This window comes from Malaclemys terrapin, chromosome 1, assembly GCF_027887155.1.
Source record: "Malaclemys terrapin pileata isolate rMalTer1 chromosome 1, rMalTer1.hap1, whole genome shotgun sequence".
In the NCBI taxonomy this organism is placed as follows: Eukaryota; Metazoa; Chordata; order Testudines; family Emydidae; genus Malaclemys; species Malaclemys terrapin.
This window is the reverse complement of record NC_071505.1, coordinates 206,645,846-206,668,162: the sequence shown is the minus strand read 5'-3', so window position 1 is coordinate 206,668,162 and position 22,317 is coordinate 206,645,846. Positions and strand designations below refer to the sequence as shown.

At 41.1% G+C, this 22,317-nt stretch overlaps 1 protein-coding gene across 10 annotated transcripts in view; it reads right to left on the bottom strand.

The window, feature by feature from the left end:
* The window catches only part of DMD (dystrophin), a 2,004,766-nt gene that overhangs the window by 153,715 nt on the left and 1,828,734 nt on the right, over positions 1 to 22,317 (bottom strand). For all 10 annotated transcript variants that reach the window (XM_054005916.1, XM_054005912.1, XM_054005914.1 and 7 more), the window contains one exon: positions 1,727 to 1,787. In XM_054005916.1, the coding sequence (XP_053861891.1) occupies positions 1,727 to 1,787 (61 nt within the window). The remainder of the gene's footprint in view (positions 1 to 1,726; positions 1,788 to 22,317) is intronic.

The following is a 22,317-nucleotide window of genomic DNA, read 5'->3' as shown; positions in this document are numbered from 1 at the left end:
GGAACAGGGAAGTCACTAGGATTAACAAATACCTCAGATATCCGATTGCTAGGTCAGCTACAGGGTGCTCCTGTACAACATGCTACAGAATGTAAGCTTTCATTATAGAAGTTATGTTACCAGCCCTTATGGTTGTGAAGATAACCTTCCCTGAGTGAACCAAATGGAAGCATATGAAGTATGTTTTTCCTGGGTCTGCGAATAGCCTGAAACAATAGCTGTAATGGGGCACTGACTCTGAAAACTAAGAAGGACAAAATAAAATGTTTATTTTGCTGTTGATCATTTTAGCATTAACATTCAGCTAGTGTGTACATCTACTGCTGTTGGAAGAAGTGACAGGTATAATGATTGAGAGATGCAGTGGGCTCTTGGCTGCCATGAAGAATTGCTATGGTGAGATATTAAGAATTAAAGCTTCTCCAACCAAAATGTCAAGTCACCTCAAAGGTGAGTGAAAAGGAGATGTATCCCTTTCCCCAGTGCCTCAGCTGTGACAGGGGTGCCAAAACCCCAAACTCCCTCTCGCAGTTGATGCCAAAACACCCCGACTCATGTGTCAAAACTTCTAGCTTTCCCCCATTCAATTTAATTATTCGTTGACAATGTAAATGTCTGCAGCAAATTTAAAATTTGGGGCAGCAGCAAACTAAATTAATATAAAAATAAATAATACTAGGGAATACTCTAGTTCTGACTGTTATTCATTTTTACATTTAATTCAATAAAACCTCAATTTTGAAGCTGCCACAGAAATTATATTTTGCTACAAAATTCAGGACTGGAGTGCCATAGCAATCAGGTGGCCATCCTGAAGAATTTAGGTTCTGTCTTTTGTAGAGGGCATTCATTATTGTAACAGATGGTGCAGTGTAACATGGATCACTGTAACCCAAATACAGACACTTAAGTTTTAGTCATTTGCACTGCAGACTCTGTTAACACAGCAACTTCATCCTATGTACTGCAGCATTTATTTTTCCAGGCTGTAGTGAAGAAACAGCTCACAGCTCATGTTAGGAACATGGAAAAACTAGAGCACTAGGAGTAATTTATTCACCCTTATTTTTGTTGTGTAGTGGGATAACCCGAGGCACGAAAAAGTGATCTCCTCCTGGGTTTTTAAAGTTTCCTCTTAGTTTGTTATTCTGTGCCTATTTTTAATATTAATTTCTCCCTTGTTGTCCTTCAACAACAGATTCTGCCAAACAATGTTGCTAAAGGTGCTCACAGGATAATGGACAATTGATAGTTTTAAAAAGATCAGTTAAAGAAAAAGGACAATGATGCTAAAACTGCAGATTTCTCAATTGCACCATACGTGGCTGCTTTCAACATCAAATCATTCACCAAAATTCTGACTGGCTTGTGGGGTAGTGCAAAACCTCCCTTTCTCACTGTTGATGGAGAAAGGAACAGATATAAAGGAATCAAGTATGAACCATGTGGTCCACAGCTTTACTGGAGTTTTCAGGTGACTGCTGCAATGTCATGAAAGGCACTCTGCTTTATCACAACTCAAAAACTATCTGCTGTTTTTTTTTCTTTTAAGGAAGCTCCCCAGAGCACCAGCATGTTTGCATGACATTTTATTGCATATTTCACTACTTTTGTCCTTCCCACTGAAACAACACAAGAATTGTATAGGGACAAATTGAAGAAATAATTAACTATCATACATATATGAGACTACTAAATAGCCATCATCAATATTATTTATACTTACTTGATATAGTAGGGCACTTTGTTTGGTGAGATTGCCCTCTCCCAGGGACCCTGGACAGAAGCTGTTAACAAATATAAATAAATAAATATATAAATAAAATAAGAGAGACATGGAGGTCAAGTTCAAAGCAAACAGAAAAGACAACATTAATCTCTGGAATTACAATTTTACACTTGGCCACGCTGATATGGGTCTGTTTGCTCAGTTACCCATGAAGGCAGGAAGGATTAACCTGCTGTTCTGAAATTTCTGTCCTAATCTGAGTGAAATTGAACTCATTCAGCTGCAAAGATAAATGCAAAAACCTCTTTGACTACTAAACTTAAAGAAGAGATAAGGAACTCAACACGCAGCCTGTCTTTCTGGCGAGTTCTTTTACGGGGCACCTCTTGGTAATGCTTTCGGTTTTTTCTTCAATTTCACCTCTTATTTGATCAACTGTTCTCATCCTTCTAGGAACAAAATTACACCCTGGTTTACATTTTATGTCAAGTAAAGACATTTAGCAGCCCAGTATGATGATGTTCTCCTGTTTATTTGTTTTAAATAGAGACCTATTTCATTTTTACTTTCTATATTATTAAATGTTCATGTGTTTTATTGTCTTTCAAAACTGGCAAGCAGTGCAGAAGATGTCGGCATGATCACATCAAAAAGTGTTAAACCCATCAGAAAATGGCACTACATAATAGCAGTTTTCTCAGTCTAGACTCTCACAGCATTAAGTACCAACATCAACTTACAGTATAGTGAAAATATGTTGTAAATAATGTTTTCTATGAAAAAGGAATATGGGTAGGACATATTTTCAAATGATGGAAATTCTTGCTTGCTGATGGTCTGAGCCATATTCTGAAAGCTCTTCTTTAATACTTAGAATTTACAATCTTTTCAAGTTCACGATCAGAAGCAAGCTCCCCTCAAACCAGGATCCACCAGCTCAAAGTTGTACCAGACCCTGCCATAATAATAGATGCAAAACCTGCAGACATATCTCCACTGCTATGAAGATCAATACCCTCACAACACACCTTTCAAGATCCATGGGTCCTATACATGCCTATCACAATATGTGGTGTATCTCATCCAGTGCACTAAATGCTCCAACAACAACTATGGGTGAAAACAGACAATCACAATGTCCCAAATGAATGCACACAGAAAAAATGATAAAAGACAAAAACACTGTATCACCTGCAGGTGAACACTTTTCACAAAGTGAGCTCTCTATATCTGACACTTCAGTCCTCATCCTCAAAGGAAACCTGCCCAACACCTTCTAGAGATAAGTTTGGGAGCTAAAATTCATAACTTCGCTAGACTCTAAAAATCACAGTTTTAATAAAGACACTGTATCTAAGGCTTATTACAATAATCTGTAACCCACTAACCCTTCCTACTCCCCCTTCCCCCTTTCAGTGCTATGACTGCAGAGGTGTGACCAGGCCACTTCACTTTGACTCGTCTCTTACAATACGTGTTAACTATTTACGCTAAACCATCTGTTCCAGCTTGTATTTAGCCTTGACACTCTGAGGGTATGCCTACCCTGCCATTAGACACCTGCAGCTGACCCATACTAGCTGACCTGGGTTCACAGGGCTCAGGTTAAGGGACCATTAATTGCAATGTAGATGTTCCAGGTTGGGCTGCAGCCTGAGCTCTGGAAATTCTCCCACCTCACAGGGTACTAGAGCCCAGGCTGCCCCAAGCCCAAACATCTACACCGCAGTTAAATACCCCTTAGCCCAAGTCCTATGAGCCCGAGTCAGCTGACATCGGGCCAGCTGCGGGTTTTTAATTGTGTGTAGATATACCCTATTTATCTTTCTCATACCTGAAGAAAAGCATGGTGTAGCTCAAAAGCTTGTCTGTGTCACCAACAGAAGTTGGTCTAGTAAAAGATATTACCTAACCCGCCTTGGCTCGCTATTCTATATATAGTCATTTAGATTTTATCTACTTAAAAAATGCCTATCCCAGGGTCTAGGTGTTTTAACAGATATTAAAACAAAATCAAATCACAATCCGTGTGAATAAAGGAACAAATGTATCCACACTTCACCTATGCACAAAAGTCCATCAGCTGAATAAAGAAAATACACCACCTACTTTAAATACATCTCATTGCACCTCAGAAATTCAAGTAAAAAGATAACATGAGCAAAGGAGTTGGAGAGAACATCTGAAACACATTTTAAAATAGTTTATAGGGAATTAGCGGATCATTGTTTGTGGGACTGCTAATAAATAAATAAATTTTGAGGAGGGATTTGAAGAGGTCAGGGAAGTTGCATAGCAAACAATATCAGGAAGAAAAAAATTAGCTGTAAGGGCAGCATGGGAGATACATGGAGGCACTTATGAGAGTCTAAAAAGGAGAGTAACATGCAACCAAAATGAGATATGGGCTGGAGCAAACACAAAGAGTTTAAGATACTTTTGGATGAAAATGAGAAGCCAGGAAAGGGACTCAAAGAAGGTGATGATGGAGCTGGAGTGGCAAGGAAGAGGAGTCTGGCAGCGACATTGTAGATGGACTGGAGGGTGACAGAAAAGCACCCTTGTTCTGTCATCTGCTACCACTGAGAACAGTCTAGATCCATCCTCTTTGGAAGCCCCTTTCAGGTAGTTGAAAGCAGCTATCAAATCCCCCTCATTCTTCTCTTCTGCAGACTAAATAATCCCAGTTCCCTCAGCCTCTTCTCATAAGTGTGCTCCAGCCCCCTAATAATTTTTGTTGCCCTCCTCTGGACTCTTTCCAATTTTTCCACATGTGGGGCCAAAAACTGGACACTGTACTCTAGATGAGGCCTCACAATGCCAAATAGAGGACAATGATTACATCCCTCAATCTGCTGGCAATGCTCCTACTTATACAGCCCAAAATGCCATTAGCCTTCTTGTCAACAAGGGCACACTGTTGACTCATATCCAGCTTCTCGTCCACTGTAACCCCTAGGTCCTTTTCTGCAGAACTGCTGCCTAGCCACTCAGTTCCTAGTCTGTAGCAGTGCATGGGATTCTTCCATACTAAATGAAGGACTCTGCACTTGTCCGTGTTGAACCTCATCAAATTTCTTTTGGCCCAATCCTCCAATTTGTCTAGGTCCCTCTGTATCCTATCCCTACCCTCCAGCGTATCTACCACTCCCCCCAGTTTAGTCTCAATTGCAAATTTGCTGAGGGTGCAATCAACGCCATCCACCAGATCATTAATGAAGATATTGAACAAAACTGGCCCCAGGACCGACCCCTGGGGCCCTCTACTTGATACTCTACTCTATTTGATACTGGCTGCCAACTAGACATGGAGCCATTGATCACTACACGTTGAGCACGATGATTTAGCCAGCTTTCTATCCACCTTATAGTCCATTCATCAAGCCCATACTTCTTTAACTTGACGGCAAGAATACTGTGGGAGACCGTATCAAAAGCTTTGCTAAAGTCAAGGAATAATATGTCCACTGCTTTCCCCTCATCCACAGAGCTAGTTATCTCATCATAGAAGGCAATTAGGGTAGTCAGGCACGAATTCCCCTTGGTGAATACATGTTGACTGTTCTTGATCACCTTTCTCTCCTCCAAGTGCTTCAAAACTGATTCCTTGAGGACCTGCTCCATGATTTTTCCAGGGATTGAGGTGAGGCTGACTGGCCTGTAGTTCCCCGGATCCTCTTTCTTCCTCTTTTTAAAAAATGGGCACTACATTAGCCTTTTTCCAATCATCCAGGACCTCCCGCAATCACCATGAGTTTTCAAAGATAACGGCCAATGGCGCTTCAATCACACCCGCCAACTCCTTTAGCACCCTCGGATGCAGCGCATCCGGCCCCATGGACTTGTGCTTGTCCAGCTTTTCTAAATAGTCCTGAACCACTTCTTTTTCCACAGAGAGCTGGTCACCTCCTCCCCATACTGTGCTGCCCAGTGCAGTAGTCTGGGAGCTGACCTTGTTCATGAAGACAGAGGCAAAAGAAGCATTTAGTAAATTAGCTTTTTCCACATCCTCTATCACTAGGTTGCTTCCCCCATTCAGTAAGGGACCCACACTTTCCCTGACCTTCTTCTTGTTGCTAACATACCTGTAGAAACCCTTCTTGTTCCTCTTAACATCCCGTGCTAGCTGCAACTCCAAGTGTGATTTGGCCTTCCTGATTTCACTCCTGCATGCCTGAGCAATATTTTTATACTCCCTGGTCATATGTCCAATCTTCCACTTCTTGTAAGCTTCTTTTTTGTGTTTACAATTAGCAAGGATTTCACTGTTAAGCCAAGCTGGTAACCTGCCATATTTACTATTCTTTCTACACCTCAGGATGGTTCGTTCCTGCAACTTCAATAAGGATTGTTTAAATTACAGCCAGCTCTCCTTGACTCCTTTCCCCCTCATGTTATTCTCCCAGGGGATTCTGCCCATCAGTTCCCTGAGGAAGTCAAAGTCTGCTTTTCTGAAGTTCAGGGTCTGTATTCTGCTGCTCTCCTTTCTTCCTTGTGTCAGGATCCTGAACTCAACCCTCTCATGGTCACTGCCTCCCAGGTTCCCATCCACTTTTGCTTCCCCTACTAATTCTTCCCTGTTTGTGAGCAGCAGTCAAGAGCAGCTCTGTTAATTCCTCTAGCACTTGCATCAGGTCACATATTTGAAAACTATATCATAATACATATATGCAAAGGGACAGAATAAAGATTTGGCATATATATTATACATCTAAATACACACACAGAGTTAAGCATTGTAATATATTACTTAGATTGTAAACTCTTTGGGGACACGGACAGTCTTTTTGTTCAGTATTTGTACAGTGCCTAGCACAATGAGTCCTGCTCCATAACTAGGGCTCCTAGGGAAATATGGTTATATAACTAACTAACTAAAAAACAACAAAAACTAACACAGCTGATATTCACAATCTTCCCACATTCCCAATAATATCTATATCTTAATTTCTGTCATGATAAACTCATTCCACTATATACTTGGATGCAGAAAACCTCCAAAGACAATATACCAGGCAATGCTATCTGTTATCTGAAATTTAAGAACTAGGAAGAATGCCATCCACCTTCCCCATGTATCTATATCTGACAATTTCAGTTGTTCATGTAGCTTAATCTTCCTAGCTATGTAAGACTACAGGATAGCATACAAACTGGTTTAAAAAAACATTTGGATTATGGAACTAGGTATTCTGAAGAGTAAAAAACAACAAAACCACCACCTCCTCCTCCCTGTCCCCCGGCCCAAAAAAACCCCTACATTAATTTGAAGATGTGATCTACTTTGTATGGAGTAATATGTATTTTTAATTAAAAAGCCCTACCCATTCAACTCCCCAAACTGCATTAGAGGGCAAAAAGCCTCTTTCCCCAAAAAAACCAAACCAAACCTTAGCTTGCAGAGTGAGAACACCTCAGCTACAGTTCCTATCTTAAAATCAAAGGAAATGTTATGTATTTATTGAATATCTAAAGGATAGGATGGGTTGCTGTAATTATTCTGGAAGGTGTATTTCTCCTTCACTCCTGAATTCATCTGGGCAACAGCTTTCCAGGCATAACTTATTATCCCAGAATCTTATATACAAAAGTGTTCTTGGTTAAAAAACCAAGCACAAATAGTCTGCTTTCAGTGGAACTAAATGCTTTAGAAATAAACAATTCTGTGATGTTCTGCATAATTGGATTTAGTGTTCCTTCAAGAGACTGTTGTGAGGTTGTCTGTAATACAGTTTCTGCTGTCCTGGATGATTCTAGTCTTGCATAAATTTGAGTTGACAAAATATGTGGTACCTTTTACAACTGTGCTCTGAGAATAATCATCTCATTTCTGGCACAAATCCAACAGCTGAGAACAGCTGTTTCTTATCTCCTGGTACCAGTAGAGGTTTGTCATCCATTACAAAGCCAGGGTAAGTAATAGACATATATCTTTAATTCCTGGTAAGTTTAGTAGTCTATCAAAGAAGACTTTCTGGAAAACAAAAAGAATGAGTACTTGTGGCATCTTAGAGACTAACAAATTTATTTGAGCATAAGCTTTCGTGGGTTAAAGCCCACTTCATCAGATGCGTGCAGTGGAAAATACAGTAAATACAGCTACCACTCTGAAACCTTTCTGGAAAATGTTTTTATACGACACCATAGCTTCCCTGTGTGTTATACTCAAGAAACAGACATTTCCCTATTAGCAAAGTATAATTCAACAGTGCCTTATTGTTTTACTTTTGCATAATGTAAGAATCCATTGCTATACAAACCAGCCACCTGCAATGTTGACTACCGAAATAAAATAGCGTAGCAAAAATTGTCTTTTTAAAAAAATGGATTTAAATCTCCTTGCACTCCATTAGCATTGCTATGCATTAGTAATCATTCAATGGTTATCTATTGTCAGAGTTTTATTTTTCTCCCTTTGATGTGCTAACACATTAAACTTACTGTGTGCGCTATCATTGAACTTAGGGTACATTTCACAGACCATGTTCACATAAGTTGGTATTTGTCTTTTCACAAAGCAAAATGAAGCAGCAGCATGCTGGATCTGTGTGCTCCACAGTTCAACGGTATTTTACTCTATGCAAGGGTCTGACCAGAGACTTAAATAGAATGCGGGTGTCATTTTAGCTGTGTTCATAGATGAAATTCAAAAATAATCTAATAAATATTTAATTTAGCTATATCATTATGGGAATTATGTATACAATACATTTAAAACTATCAAAGGTAAATGGTTGTTTATTGCACCTATCCACCAAAATATTCAAAGAGATCGTCTTGGCTAAAATCAGTCCTATCAAAAACTACTTCTAATGGTCATTATTAAAATGTTAACATTCACTCACCATTATCACACAGTGACACAGATATGTTTTCAATGGAAAGTATAGAGAAAATCTTCAGCATCTCAGATAACATGGGGGAGGGGAGTGAAACTGTAATTTTTTGATGACAACCACACTGTGCCATGCTTCAATCTACTCTGTGACTTGCTGATTGCTGTTTGTTAGAGGTTTCATATGAGTGAATTACAGCTTTGTGAGGTTTGGATCTGAGCTCACACAGGTGTTCATAACCATAACAAAACCTGCAATATTTACAAATTGGTCACTCTACCCCCAATTTAGTGAGGTATTTAATCATGTGCCTAAATTAAGCCTGGGAGAATGACTTCAGGCAGGGCCTCTACCTATGATACCTTGTCTTTGCTGACTTCTGTTGTTCTATTGAGCATTATTGTTATATTTATTTTTAACCAAATATACATCTTAGAATCTGTTTACTCCTACCCCCACAACATATAACACTTCTTTTACTAATGGTTTAATCTTTTGTTGAAGTATTGTATTTGTCATTCCTTATGAAGGCAGATAGTGATGGCTTAGTGCAGGGATTGGCAACCTTTGGCACGTGGCCCGTCAGGGTAAGCACTCTGGTGGGCCGGGCTGGTTTGTTTACCTGTCGCTGTCATAACTATAAAGGGAAGGGTAACAGCTGTCCTGTGTACAGTACTATAAAATCCCTCCTGGCCAGAGACTCCAAAATCCTTTTCCCTGTAAAGGGTTAAGAAGCTCAGGCAACCTGGCTGGCATCTGACCCAAAGGATCAATAAGGGGACAAGATACTTTCAAATCTTGGGGGGGGGGGGGGGAAGGCTTTTGTTTGTGCTCTTTGTTTGGGAGTTCATTCGCTCTTGGGACTGAGAGGGACCAGACATCAATCCAGGTTCTCCACATCTTTCTAAACAAGTCTCTCCTATTTCAAACTTGTAAGTAAATAGCCAGGCAAGGCGTCTTAGTTTTACTTTGTTTTCTCAACTTGTAAATGTACCTTTTATTAGAGTGTTTATCTTTGTTTGCTGTACTTTGAACCTAAGACTAGAGGGGAGTCCTCTGAGCTCTTTAAGTTTGATTACCCTGTAAGGTTAATTTCCATACTGATTTTACAGAGATGATTTTTACCTTTTTCTTTAATTAAAAGCCTTCTTTTTAAGAACCTGATTGATTTTTCCTTGTCTTTAGATCCAAGGGGGTTGGATCTGTATTCACCCGGAGTTGGTGGGAGGAAGGAGGGGAATGGTTAATTTCTCCTTGTTTTAAGATCCAAGGGGGTTGGATCTGTATTCACCAGGGAATTGGTGAAAGGTTTCTCAAGGCTACCCAGGGAAGGGAATTAGTTTTTGAGAATGGTAGCAGCGGACCAGAGCTAAACTGGTAGTTAAGCTTAGAAGTCTTCATGCAGGCCCCCATATTTGTACCCTAAAGTTCAAAGTGGGGATACAGCCTTGACAGTCGCGTCCGCAGGTTCGGCCGATCGTGTCTCCCACTGGCTGCGGTTTGCCGCTCCAGGCCAATGGGGGCGGCGGGAAGCAGCGGCCAGCACATCTCTCAGCCCGCACCGCTTCCCACCGCCCCCATTGGCCTGGGACAGTGAACCACAGCTAGTAGGAGCCGCGATCGGCCGAACCTGCGGATGCGGCAGGTAAACAAACCGGCCTGGCCCGCCAGGGTGCTTACCCTGACAGGCCGTGTGCCAAAGGTTGCTGATCCTTGGCTTAGTGATCTAATCCTCAAGTTTGGAAATACCTATAATCACAAAAAGAACAGGAGTACTTGTGGCACCTTAGAGACTAACAAATTTATTAGAGCATAAGCTTTTATGGACTACAGCCCACGACTAACACGGCTGCTACTCTGAAACCTATAATCACAAGTTCACATATGTGTAGAGCTGACTTATCCTTTGAGTCTTTCAAAATAGATAAATTGAGTCCCACTGTATTTACTTTCAGATGTATTTTATTAAGATATCATAATAAACAAGATATGTTTGTTCTACACAGACATTAAAGAACCCCTAGTACTTTTCCTAAGGACGAGGTAAGTTACAGCAGTCCCCAGTAAGTTAAAGCATGCTATATGCTGGCTGGCTGGCTGACTGCCATCTTCACCCTAGAAAGAGCTGCTTATCTGAGCGTGTGTGTGGGTATGTGTAATTTGGGAAGTTCTTTAGGATCTTTCTCAATGAAAGTAGTGTATACTTGTAAAATATTTGTTTTACCCATTTACAGAGGGCCTATTTCTATCTTATGCATATTTGTTATTATAGTAAATTACAGTGTGGAACACTGATGTTATGTAGCATAGAGGCATAATGGCTCACTTATAATTGAGAAACTGATGTCAGAATATATTGGCTGAAAGATTTAAAAGTTAGAAGGAGAAAAACATCAATCAAAACCTAACTTGCATAAAAATTGCACACCATGGGGTCTAGCTCAACTAGATTTAAGCCTGCATATGTGGGTGGGTTCTCAGGAATTGAAGTGAGCTAAGCAGTTAAATTCCAATTTGGATTCTTCAATAGTTAAATTACACACTGCTTCTCTGTCTGCATTGCAATGCTGTCTGCGTTCACAAATAGAGTAAAATGCTTTAAGATTGCTTTTCAAACTTTGGAAGATGGGCTGATTAGCCATAAAGATCTGAACATATGAAGAGGGGCAGCACAACAGAGACTCACTCCACAGGAATTATAAATTAGGCCTCCCAGGTCTGCAATAACTGCTGAAATCTTTATGACCAACTTGAAACGTAATGTTTGCCGGGTGTTACTGGTGAGAAACATTATACAGCTACTAAATAGATAACATGTTCCTTAGCATCATTACAAATGGTGAACAGCATACTGTGAAGTCATTCAGAAGTTTCCAGAGATCACTTCAAAGCATAAAATCGATCCAAGGCTCATTTTCTTGGATGTTACTGTTTGGTAAAGCAGCAACAAAATACTTGCATGTACTTGAAAAGGATATTCCATCAGGTAGACTGATACTGTAGCTATTGTTCTGCCTTACTAGGTTTGTATATTGCTGACACGTCTCATAATCAATGTTGGTTGCACTCAAACTTTGAAAAAGAAAAATCTCTAAAACTGGTTTCTATCACATTGAACACATTTTGGCTTTTGTGCAGAGAGAATAAAACAGACTATTAGAAAAATAAATCTTAGATAAACATTTCAAGCCTTATAGAGCCAAACATAACAGAATGAGTTCTGACATAAAGAGAATAGCCTCATTGCTTTACACACCAGGCATTTCAGAACATAAAGAATATGTTTTAACTGAGCACAATTTATAGCTCATGACAACTCTGCCACACTGTTTAACTGCGCTGCAGCAGAAATGTTTGAATCTTTAAATCTGAATCTTCCAGTAGTGCTTCAATAAGGACATACTAGATACACGGGGCAGCAGCAGGGAAACGTTTGCCTCAGAAATCTGGTACTGTAGGCAGCACAGAAGTAGTTAATAAATAATGACTCTCTGTATGAAGCTTATACTCATCTAAGAGTTAAGAAAACATCATGGATAGCTGTGACATACTCAACATTGGAGAAATATCATCAGAGATTAAAACATATTAAACTATGAATAATGCTGCTACGAAATACATGAGATCATTCCACCAACAACAAACAACTGCTTTTAAATAACACTGTATACTGCATTGTAGAGATGCATGAAAATTAAATGAAATGAAATAGGAGGAAAACATTTTTTCATTGAAATATTGTTCATTGTCACCTTAAGTTTTTTGATGGAAGACTTTTTTCACCACCAAAAGTTGTTATTGCAGTGAAAAATAGGAGAAATAAGCAACTTCTGTTAGTGAAGAACTAACTGAAATTTATGATTTTGGCCAGAGAGTTGAAATAGACCATTTTTATAATGTAAAACTTAATTTGCAGGTGGGGGAATCCAGCATATAATCAGAATTCTAATTCATGGTGAATCAAATTTATCAATATGCTAGGCACAGCTCTATTGCAGTCAACATCTTTGAGAGAAGAAAATATAAGGGAATATTAAAAAGCAGCAACCCAGCAGGAATGATCATTAGATGCATGATGCCTCTTGAACCACAGAATACAGTACTATCAATGTCCCCCCAAAACACCTGAGCTATCTAGATTAGCATTTTTCTTAACATTTCCTATTATTTCACAACCACTGATGGCAGGAATGGTAAGGGTGCTAATGTAGACTCTTTAACCATCATAGATCTTGCAGAGCAGAGCAGGTGACATGGTGTTTAAAACCCCAGCTGCTCCTACTGTTGCTACCACTTAGGGAGCTGCACTGGTGGTAGTGCAATGGTAAGACATTTTACAAAAGAGTGCTAGTATAGATGTGGCCCATGTGTATTTAACATAATTCCCTCTAACTTTTAACATGCTTCACTCATTAAGCAGGTCTTGAACTTAAATTGCTGCCCACTGCTACTGCAAAGTCATTCCTCCCTTAATGACGATAGTAGCAAAGGCAAGAGCTGAGGAGCAAAACATCCAATAGAGATTATTTGTATTTCTTTTTAAAGTCTCTTTTCTTCCTTTAAATGTGCTTGGCTCTCCTTGAAAGGTGCAGGGCTGGCAGCCCTGGAGACTGAAATCTTCCTCTGAATGCTGCACTGTAGATTTAAACTCTGGTTGCAGGTTGGGGATAGTGGCTTTTGCTTCTCTCTACCTCCATGCACTTTACACCTCTCTATAATTCAGTACTTAGCTTTGTGTGGCTCAATTCAAAGAAACCCAAAGAGTGGAATGTTGTATCTAGATTTTAAAAAAGTATTTTCAGACACAGGGTGTACACCTATACTTGGAACTGGAGGTACAGTGTGGGCATTGACTCTGTGGGTGCTCTAGGGCTCAAGCACCCACAGAAAAAAATAGGGGGTGTTCAGCACCCACCAGCCACAGCTGTTCAGTGGGGTTGCTAATCAGCTGTTCGCCAGCTGGCTGGAGATGCTTAGAGGAGGGCGGAGAGTGATGAATGGCAGGGGTGGAGTGGGGCCGGAAGAGGCAGAGTGAGGGTGGGGCCTCGGGGCAGGAGGCAGAGCAGGTCAAAGAGGTGGATCGAGGGTGGGGCTGGGGAAGGAAGAGGCGGACTAAGGGTGTGGCCTTTGGGGGAAGAGGCAGAGTGGGGGCAGGGCCTCAGGGTGGAGCACCCACAGGAAAAATAAAAGTCTAAGTCATCGCCTGTGACTGGAGGTGTAATTTCCAGCTTGGGTAGACATACCTGTGCTATCTCTGACTGAGCTAGTGCACTAAAAATAGTAGCATAGCCCTGAGTATGGTCCTGTCAAGATGCTAGGTATGTACTTGGACAACTAGCCCTTCCCGCCGCTAGCATGGGGACAGAAAAAATTTGCCACCTGAAGGGAGACTCTGTGAAGCCAGACACTGCAGGAAGCATTGCCCAGCAGGGCCTGAGTGGTGGCCTTCCGACAGCCTAATGACTGACATATGCTGGGGTATAAATGAGGAAGCCATCAAGGAGCATTCTGAGCAGACTGCCTGCTTGCTTTCCCTCCAGATCTTGCCTTGCTGTGAACCCCAGGCTCTGGCTCCTAACCCCAGCTCATCCCTGAGTCTGCTACTTGCCTCCTGTCTGCAACTCCGCACCTGACTCTAACCTGGCTCGACCCTAACTCTGTTACTCAACTCCTGATCGCAACTTCATAAGTGACCCATGCACACAGGCTACCCATAGCCAGGCCCTGACATCAGCTTGCAGTGCTAAACAATTGACTGTGTGTGTATTATGGGGCTGAACACCTATTTTGATGGGGGCTGTACAAATACACAAAAGAGACAATTCATGCACCAACTAAATTCTAAAACCAGTTTGATATACTATGTCAAATCCTAAATTCCTATGATCAGCACAGGCTGAAGTAACATATTCAACCTCTAGATTGAAGAATAATAGCTTGGTGTCCAGATCCAATGCAGTCGATAGTCTCATCTTTAAGACTGGCAACAGAGTAGTCAAATGAAATAGGGTCTGATCTGTCATTTTTGAATATCCATGGGAGTTTGATTATGGCTTTAATGGTTGTCTGTTCAGGCTATTAATGCCAAAACCGTAAACTGAAAAGGTGTTTTTCGTCAATTTCAAATAATTTACATTAGAGCAAAATCTCTATGCAATGGAAAGTGACTAAGAAAGTTCTACAGTTTATTAACTGCCATTTTTGAAAGGCAGAAATGGCAAGAAGTAATGAAGAAAAGATTTTTCAGAACCTGAAATTTAAAATAACAGAGTGTGAGGAAACAAGGAACTGTCCCAGGAACTCTGGACTCTATCCAAAGGATAATTAAATATGAAATTTAGTTTCCAAATCTTAAGCACACATTTCTAACCATTATTTATCTACTTCTGAATGTTAACTAATAGTTCTAATGATGATTAACTATTTTCCATATACAGTACTGGCATGTGATGGCTTTAAAAAAATAGTTTGAGAAAACTGGTTCTGATCATTGGAGCTACACCACGCGACCTGATATAACACGAATTCGGATATAATGTGGTAAAGCAGCGCTCCAAGGGGTGGTGCTGCGCACTCCGGCGGATCAAAGCAAGGTCAATATAACGCGGTTTCACCTATAACGCGGTAAGATTTTTTTGGCTCCCGAGCACAGCGTTATATTGGGGTAGAGGTGTATTTGTTAAATACAGAATGGAAAAAAGTGACCTGTTCTTTATAATTTGAAAATTTAAAATATAGCTAGGTATATCCAGTTAAACTTTAAGCCCTAGCTCTTTATATCAGGAGAATCCTACAAACCACAAAATACAAGACAGATGTAAACACGCCTTTTAAACATGAATGCCTATATGTTTTTGCTTTTACCCAAGTATCTATTGGTTCCCTATCTTGATAAAAATCTGGGTTCATATCTAAACTGCTGATATTTTGGAGCCACAGATGGAATTAGCACTTCTAAGCAAGAAAAAAATCCCTGGTGATCTCCAAAACGAGATACAGGTAATTGCCAGTTATCGCTGTGCATTATTTCATTGAGTCACATCATCGACACACTGTATGTGACAATCCGACAGGGATCAGGCTGTAAATTACAAGTTCTACCTGTATGTTTAAATGTTGTCAGACCTTCTATTTTTCAGCAGTCACAAGTGGTGCATGCCAATGAGTTACAGCATTAAAAACCAGGATTGATGGCAGGCTGGTTGAACTGTTAGTGGCATTAAAAACAGCCTGACATCTCTCCTACCTCTCATTTGTTTTATCTCAAAAGGAAGTAATAACTATCCTTACAAATACAGATGGATCCTCCAACAACAGACAATGAATCCCATTCTCTGTAAAAGGCAGCATCACAGATCAAAACAAAAAGGCGCCAACAAAGCACCATTATTACAGGGGAGAGAGTTGCAGCTCCATAGTTGAGATTGTGCTGAAATTTGCACTTAAAGCAGGACTGAAATTCCTGTGCTTCACACTTTAGTTACTGTATTTCGACTCCAAATTGAGCACAATAATCCTTCAGAGGACAATAGAATTTTCTATGTGAAATTTTTAGTTTAATATTCACTAACTTTTGCAGAGGAAACATTTAAAAATGTTCCTTTTTAGAAATTATACAGTTTTTCACACATATGTTTGGGTCCTTCTAGCTAAACATCTGCAGTCTTCACAAACTACCAACTTCATCCACACATGCATTCATGTAACATCTCGGACATGGCCCTGCGCCACTTTTGACATTTATCAAACTCCATCTTGACAGCTACTTTGACTCATATATTTTAAGGTCAGAGGGGACCATCATGATCATCTACTCTGACCTCCTGTATATTGCAGGCCACAGAACCTCACCCACCCACTCCTGTAATCAACCCATAACCTCTCGCTGAGTTACTGAGTCTTCAAAACATGATTTAAATGATTCAAGTTATAGAGAATCCACCATTTACACTAGTTTAAACCTGTAAGTGACCCATGCCGCAGAGGAAGGTGATAACCCCCCAGGGTCTCTGCCAATCTAAACCAGGGGAAAATTCCTTCCTGACCCCAAATATGGTGATCAGTTAGACTGTGAGCATGTGGGCAAGACTCACCAGCCAGACACCTGGGAAAGAATTCTCTGCAGTAACTCAGAGCCCTCCTCATCTAGTGTCTGATCACCAGTCATTGGAGATATTTGCTGCTAGCAGTCGCAGTTGGGCCACATGCCATTGTAGGCAGTCTCATCATACCACTGCCTCCATAAACTTATCAAGCTCAGTCTTGAAGCCACTTAGGTTTTTTGCCCCCCCTGCTGCCCTTGAAAGCTGTTCCAGAACTGCACTCCTCTGCTGGTTAGAAAATTTTGTCTAAATTTTGTCTAATTTCAAACCTAAACTTGTTGATGGCCAGTTTATATCTACTTGTTCTTGTGTCCATACTGGCACTTAACTTAAATAACTCCTCTCCCTCCCTGGTGTTTATCCCTCACCAGCTCCAAACCTCACCGATACCATGGGGAGCCAGGGAGACTAACTAGGCATCAGGAGCCAAGGGGTAAACTCTGGGAAAGAGACAGGGCTCTGTGGAGCTATGGAGGAGTTCATGGGGGATAAAGAACTTGGCTTGAGGAGCCAGGTGGGGTTGAGCAGAGAATTGAGGGCCAAAGTAAAAAGAATTTAGCAAGAATGTGTGGGTGGCCTCGGGAAAAAAGCTTGTGTGCAGGGAGAAGAGTGGGGACTGGAGTTAGCTCCGCTGGCACTGCTGGCTTGATCCCCTGCCAAGGGAAGTCTTTAAAATGCTGATGCCTCAAAGACACACTGTGTCACTGGTCTCAGAAAAGAAAAAGAGCAAGTAGGTGTGTGGGAGGTCTGGGGAAAAGAAAGCAGGACTGTGGGGCTGTGGGGGAGGGGAGAATGAAGAAAAAGTGGGTCTTGTGCCTACAGGTAGAGACCCAGAAAGTGGAAGAGCTCCTTCCATGCCCCACATTTCTCCTTAAGTCCCTCTTTTCCCCCATCCACAGCTTCATTCAAGCACTGAGCGCCAGCCTATATCCCACCCCACAGAAACACTAACCCAGGAACCAATCCCTGTAACAAACCTCGTTGCCTACTCTGTCCCCATATCTACTCTAGTGACACCATCAGAGGACCCAGCCACACCATCAGGGACTCAGTCACCTGCACGTCCACTAATGTGATATATGCCATCATGTGCCAACAATGCCCCTCTGCCATGTACATTAGCCAAACCCGACAGCCTTTACGTAAAAGAATAAATGGACACAAATCAGACATCAGGAATGGTAACATACAAAAGCCAGTAGGAGAACACTTCAATCTTCCTGGACATTCTATAATAGATTTAAAAGTAGCCATACTTGAACAAAAACATTTCAGAAACAGACCTCAAAGAGAAACTGCAGAACTAAAATTCATTTACAAACTTAACACCATTAATTTGGGCTTGAATAGGGACTGGGGGTGGCTGGCTCACTACAAAAGCAACTTTCCCTCTCCTGGAATTGACACCTCCTCATCAATTATTGGGAGTGGACTACATCCACCCTGATTGAATTGGCCCTGTCAACACTGGTTCTCCACTTGTGAGGTAACTGCCTTCTCTTCATGTCAGTAGAATGCCTGCATCTGTAATTTTCACTCCATGCATCTGAAGAAGTGTTTTTTTTTACCCACAAAAGCTTATGCCCAAATAAATCTGTTAGTCCTTGAAGTGCCACTGGACTCCTTGTTGTTTTTGTGGATACAGACTAACATGGCTACCCGCTGATAATAGATACAATTATAACTCTGTAACTTCCAACATGCCCAATTTTGAACAATAACTAGGTCACCAATGACACAGGTCACCAATAACTTTTCTGAAACATTACAGAAAACATCATATCTTGCACCCAGCCACTTGCAATCTACAACCAGACCTCATATGCCCCCTGCATAGAACTACTTGCAAAGTAATTTATGCAGATCACACCCATCCCATCTTAATTATCAAAACACACAAACAAATAGCCAGTAAACATGCCTGGAGTTGAAGAGTGTCTGCCTGACCCCATTGTTCGGGATGAGTGTGGAATTATGGTTGAAAAGAAGTAGCTGAGCTTGAGAGGGGCAACTCATGAGGGGAGTTTAACTGTGGTGCTGAGAGATTTAACGGCTTATTGCTTTGATTGCTGCAGGTGCACTGGTGGGATGTGCAGCCTACCACCTTAACTCCAAGTTAACGATTTTGTGGTGAATATGTGTGAAATAAATCCACGGAGTAGAATCCTCCTGATCCTATTTTCTTTTAAGTGCTCTTGCCATCACTAGACTGACCTTTTTTGGCCTCACTTGCTTTCATTGTGCTGCAAGACCCATTTAAAAAGCATGAATTCACCCCTGATCTGACCTCCCCCTTCACTGGGAGGCGTCCTTATTTTTCACACATTTGCTCCCAGAAGTATAACTACAAAATCAATGCTCGCAGGAATGACTGCACATCTCTAAGTGCTGGCCAGCTGATGCTCTGACATCACAACTCCCCAACAAACTGCCCTCTAGTAGTAGTGCTGCTGGGAACGATGTAAACTCAAGGTGGCTTTAGCAGTGCAGAACACACTGCTCAGTGTAGCCAACTGACTTGTGGAGCCATCACCAGCTCTCAGATTGCTGAATATTAATGCTCCAGAAGCATTTTGCAAATACTTGCAGTATATCCAGTATTTAAGGGAAATAAAACCAGCTGTTTGATTTAACTCCTATATGTGTGTATATGTATGCGCGTGTACACGACTGAAATACAAGGCAAGTCTTCCCTGTGCCCTAGCCACTTTCAAAATAATCCTAAAGCTGGCTTTGAGCAGTCCCCCGACTACCCCTCTTTTACTAGGGTAATCCTCAGGTAATGTAGAGCTACCATAGTGTCTCCTTCTCCATCCCATCTCCCAGGCTAGAAAATGCAGGGAAATTTATATAGGAAATGGGATGTGACTGGGATGTACGAGTGCCCCAGTAAATCCCTGCCTGCTCAGGGGCTGTGGACATAATGGCATAATGCCGAACAGCCCCGGGTTGACCTGCTTTACACCTAGAACCAGTATAGAATGGTCCAGGATTTGGGAGCTGCAAAGCTGGTTTTCCACTCCCCGCCTGCAACGCCTTCTCACTTGCACCGAGCTCTGCTTTGATGCTACTCAGGATCTGGCCCATAGTAACTAAGATATACAATATGTACTTCTTTCAAGTAAAGAATCTGCTTTTTAAGCTATTATAATACCGAGAGGCAGTATTTTAAGGTACAATGAGAACCAATGGCTGAAAGCTGAAGCTAGACAAATTCAGACTAAAAAGCCAGGCAGTGGAGTGTGCCTGTGGTGGATTCTCATCAGTGGAAACTTTTAACCCATGCTTGTGTGTTTTTCTAAAAGATACACACATACGCTGTGTGTTCAGACACAGATATTGGACTTGAAGCAGGAGTTACTACAGGATAATTCTACAGCCTGTGTTATGCCAGAGGTCAGGCTAGACAATCACAGTGGTGCCTTCTAACATAAAAATCTATGAATTTATTAAAATTGGGAGGCAATGTAAGAGTTGACGTTTTGGTATGCAATATAAACTATACCTGCTAAAGTGAAACACTGGATTTACATAAAAGTTCTTGGTTTTAACTTTCCACACTTTATTCAACTGGGAAACAGAGGGAGGCCCTTCGGTTGTAGAGTTTGCTGACATGCTGAAAGATTACAGGCAGGATTGGCAGCAGACAGGTCAAAAGACTTTCTAAAGAGAAGGTTTACCTCTTATTCAACCAATATTTCACTTAACTAAGGCTACATCTGTGCTACGAGCTCGGGATGTGAAAAATCACAATCAAAATAAAGATCAACACAAAACTAAACTACTTGCTGTAAGGCATGGCCATTTAGGCTACATCTACACTATGAGCTAATGGTGTGATTCCCCTGCTCACGTACACATACCACACTAGCTCTCAGAGAGCTAGTGTGAGTATAAATAGCAGTATAGCCACAGCAGCATAGACAGTGGCAGCAAAGGCATGGCTGAGCTGTGCTGAGTACATACCCACCGGTTACAGGCAGGTTTGTGCTCCACAATTCTAAGCTGTACCTCTGCTGCCGCTACTCGTGGTACTACAGCTACACTGCTATTTATGTTTGTTCTAGCAGGACAGCTTGACAGGGGAACTAAAGCCCCCCTAGCCCTCAGGTGTCTATTCCTGTGCTAGGCAAAATAGGTAAGTGAAGAGAGAGGAGAAGGTTTCAGTTTGATTGTACTTCCTTAATTAATATAGTTAATGTTATTTTAAATGTACTAAACAGAAATGGGCTAAACCCAAAACCTTTTCTTTTGCCTCCCTCTTCCACAAACTCTCAGAGTTTGGATAAAATAGGATGCAGATTTGAACAACCTTCAGACTGCATTGTGCCATCAGATTTTATGCTGATTTGGCATAATATGGCACCCGGTTTGGGTTTTGCCAAACAGCAACGACGTTAATTTCCCGCCTTTGTTTATCAAATTCCTAAACAACATGCTTTACCTGTGGTAAACAGCTAATAAACAATTTAGAAACCAGCTTATTCTTAAAATTATAATGCAGCATTAAAACTTATACTTTTAAAAGTAAATTTATTTCTGATTGGTTGAAAAACAAGTTTGTCCTCGATGCCAGTCTAAATGGAACTGTTTGATAACGCTATACAGTTCTGAACATCAATGTCTCTCAGGCAGAATGATTACACCTGCATCACTAATCATACGGTACAGCAGAAATAAAATCATTTAAACACAACATCGGCACAGACTGTCTACTTCTTTGAAAATGAAATCTGTCTCTCAACATCTATTTTTGATAAATGCCTTGGTTGGTTTCCCCTTAGAATGTATTAAGCAGCAGGAGACCATTATCCTGTGACTGTGCTTTATTCCATTGATATAATCTCTTAAATAAAGTTCTGCTATTTACTTTCATTTAATCGCAGTACAATAGGCCAAAGACGTGGCTTCCAAGCAGCTTCATTTCAATCTCTTGCCTTGATGCTTTGAAGCTGTTTCAAGTTGTCTTTCAGTGCACTTCAAAACATCCTTGATAAAGTTATGGGGGTTGGGGGGCGGGGGAGTTGCATTGCTGGCAAAGCCAGACAATAACGGTTTGTTACAGAGTTGAAAAAAAAGTTTAAGTAACGGCTATTCTTCAGCTAAATTGAGGTTTTTTGACCCCCCCACAAGACGGCTAAGTAGATGAATTATGCAAGGCCCATAACTAAATATTTTTCTTATGGGCCCAACTTGCCCCTTGTGAGTTTCCACACTATAGCTGCCATGGGAAAAGTGGCCACCATTTTACTTTGGCCATATGAGTTTTACTCAGTAGGAGCCAACGAATTTAGCTGAAGTCATTGTCTTCTGATAAAAAAAGATCTAATCTGAAGACCTAATCGGTATCTTTAAACCTTTATCCATGGAAGAGGCCCATCCTGTATCATTCCTACAAGGAGCCAAGTTCCATCCAAACTAACACTAAATGGCTCGGAAATACTTGCCAACTGGGAATTCTCACATTTGTCATTTGAAGTTGACCTGTTGGGTTCAGTGTGTAGGTTCTGGATGGGTTTGGTAGCCTGTGATACATAGGAGGTCAGACTAGATGATCTGGTGGTCCCTTCTGGCATTAAGCTCTATGACTCTCTGATTTAAAACATATAAATCACAAGAAAAACAAGCAGTGGGGGATGAGGGGAGAAGG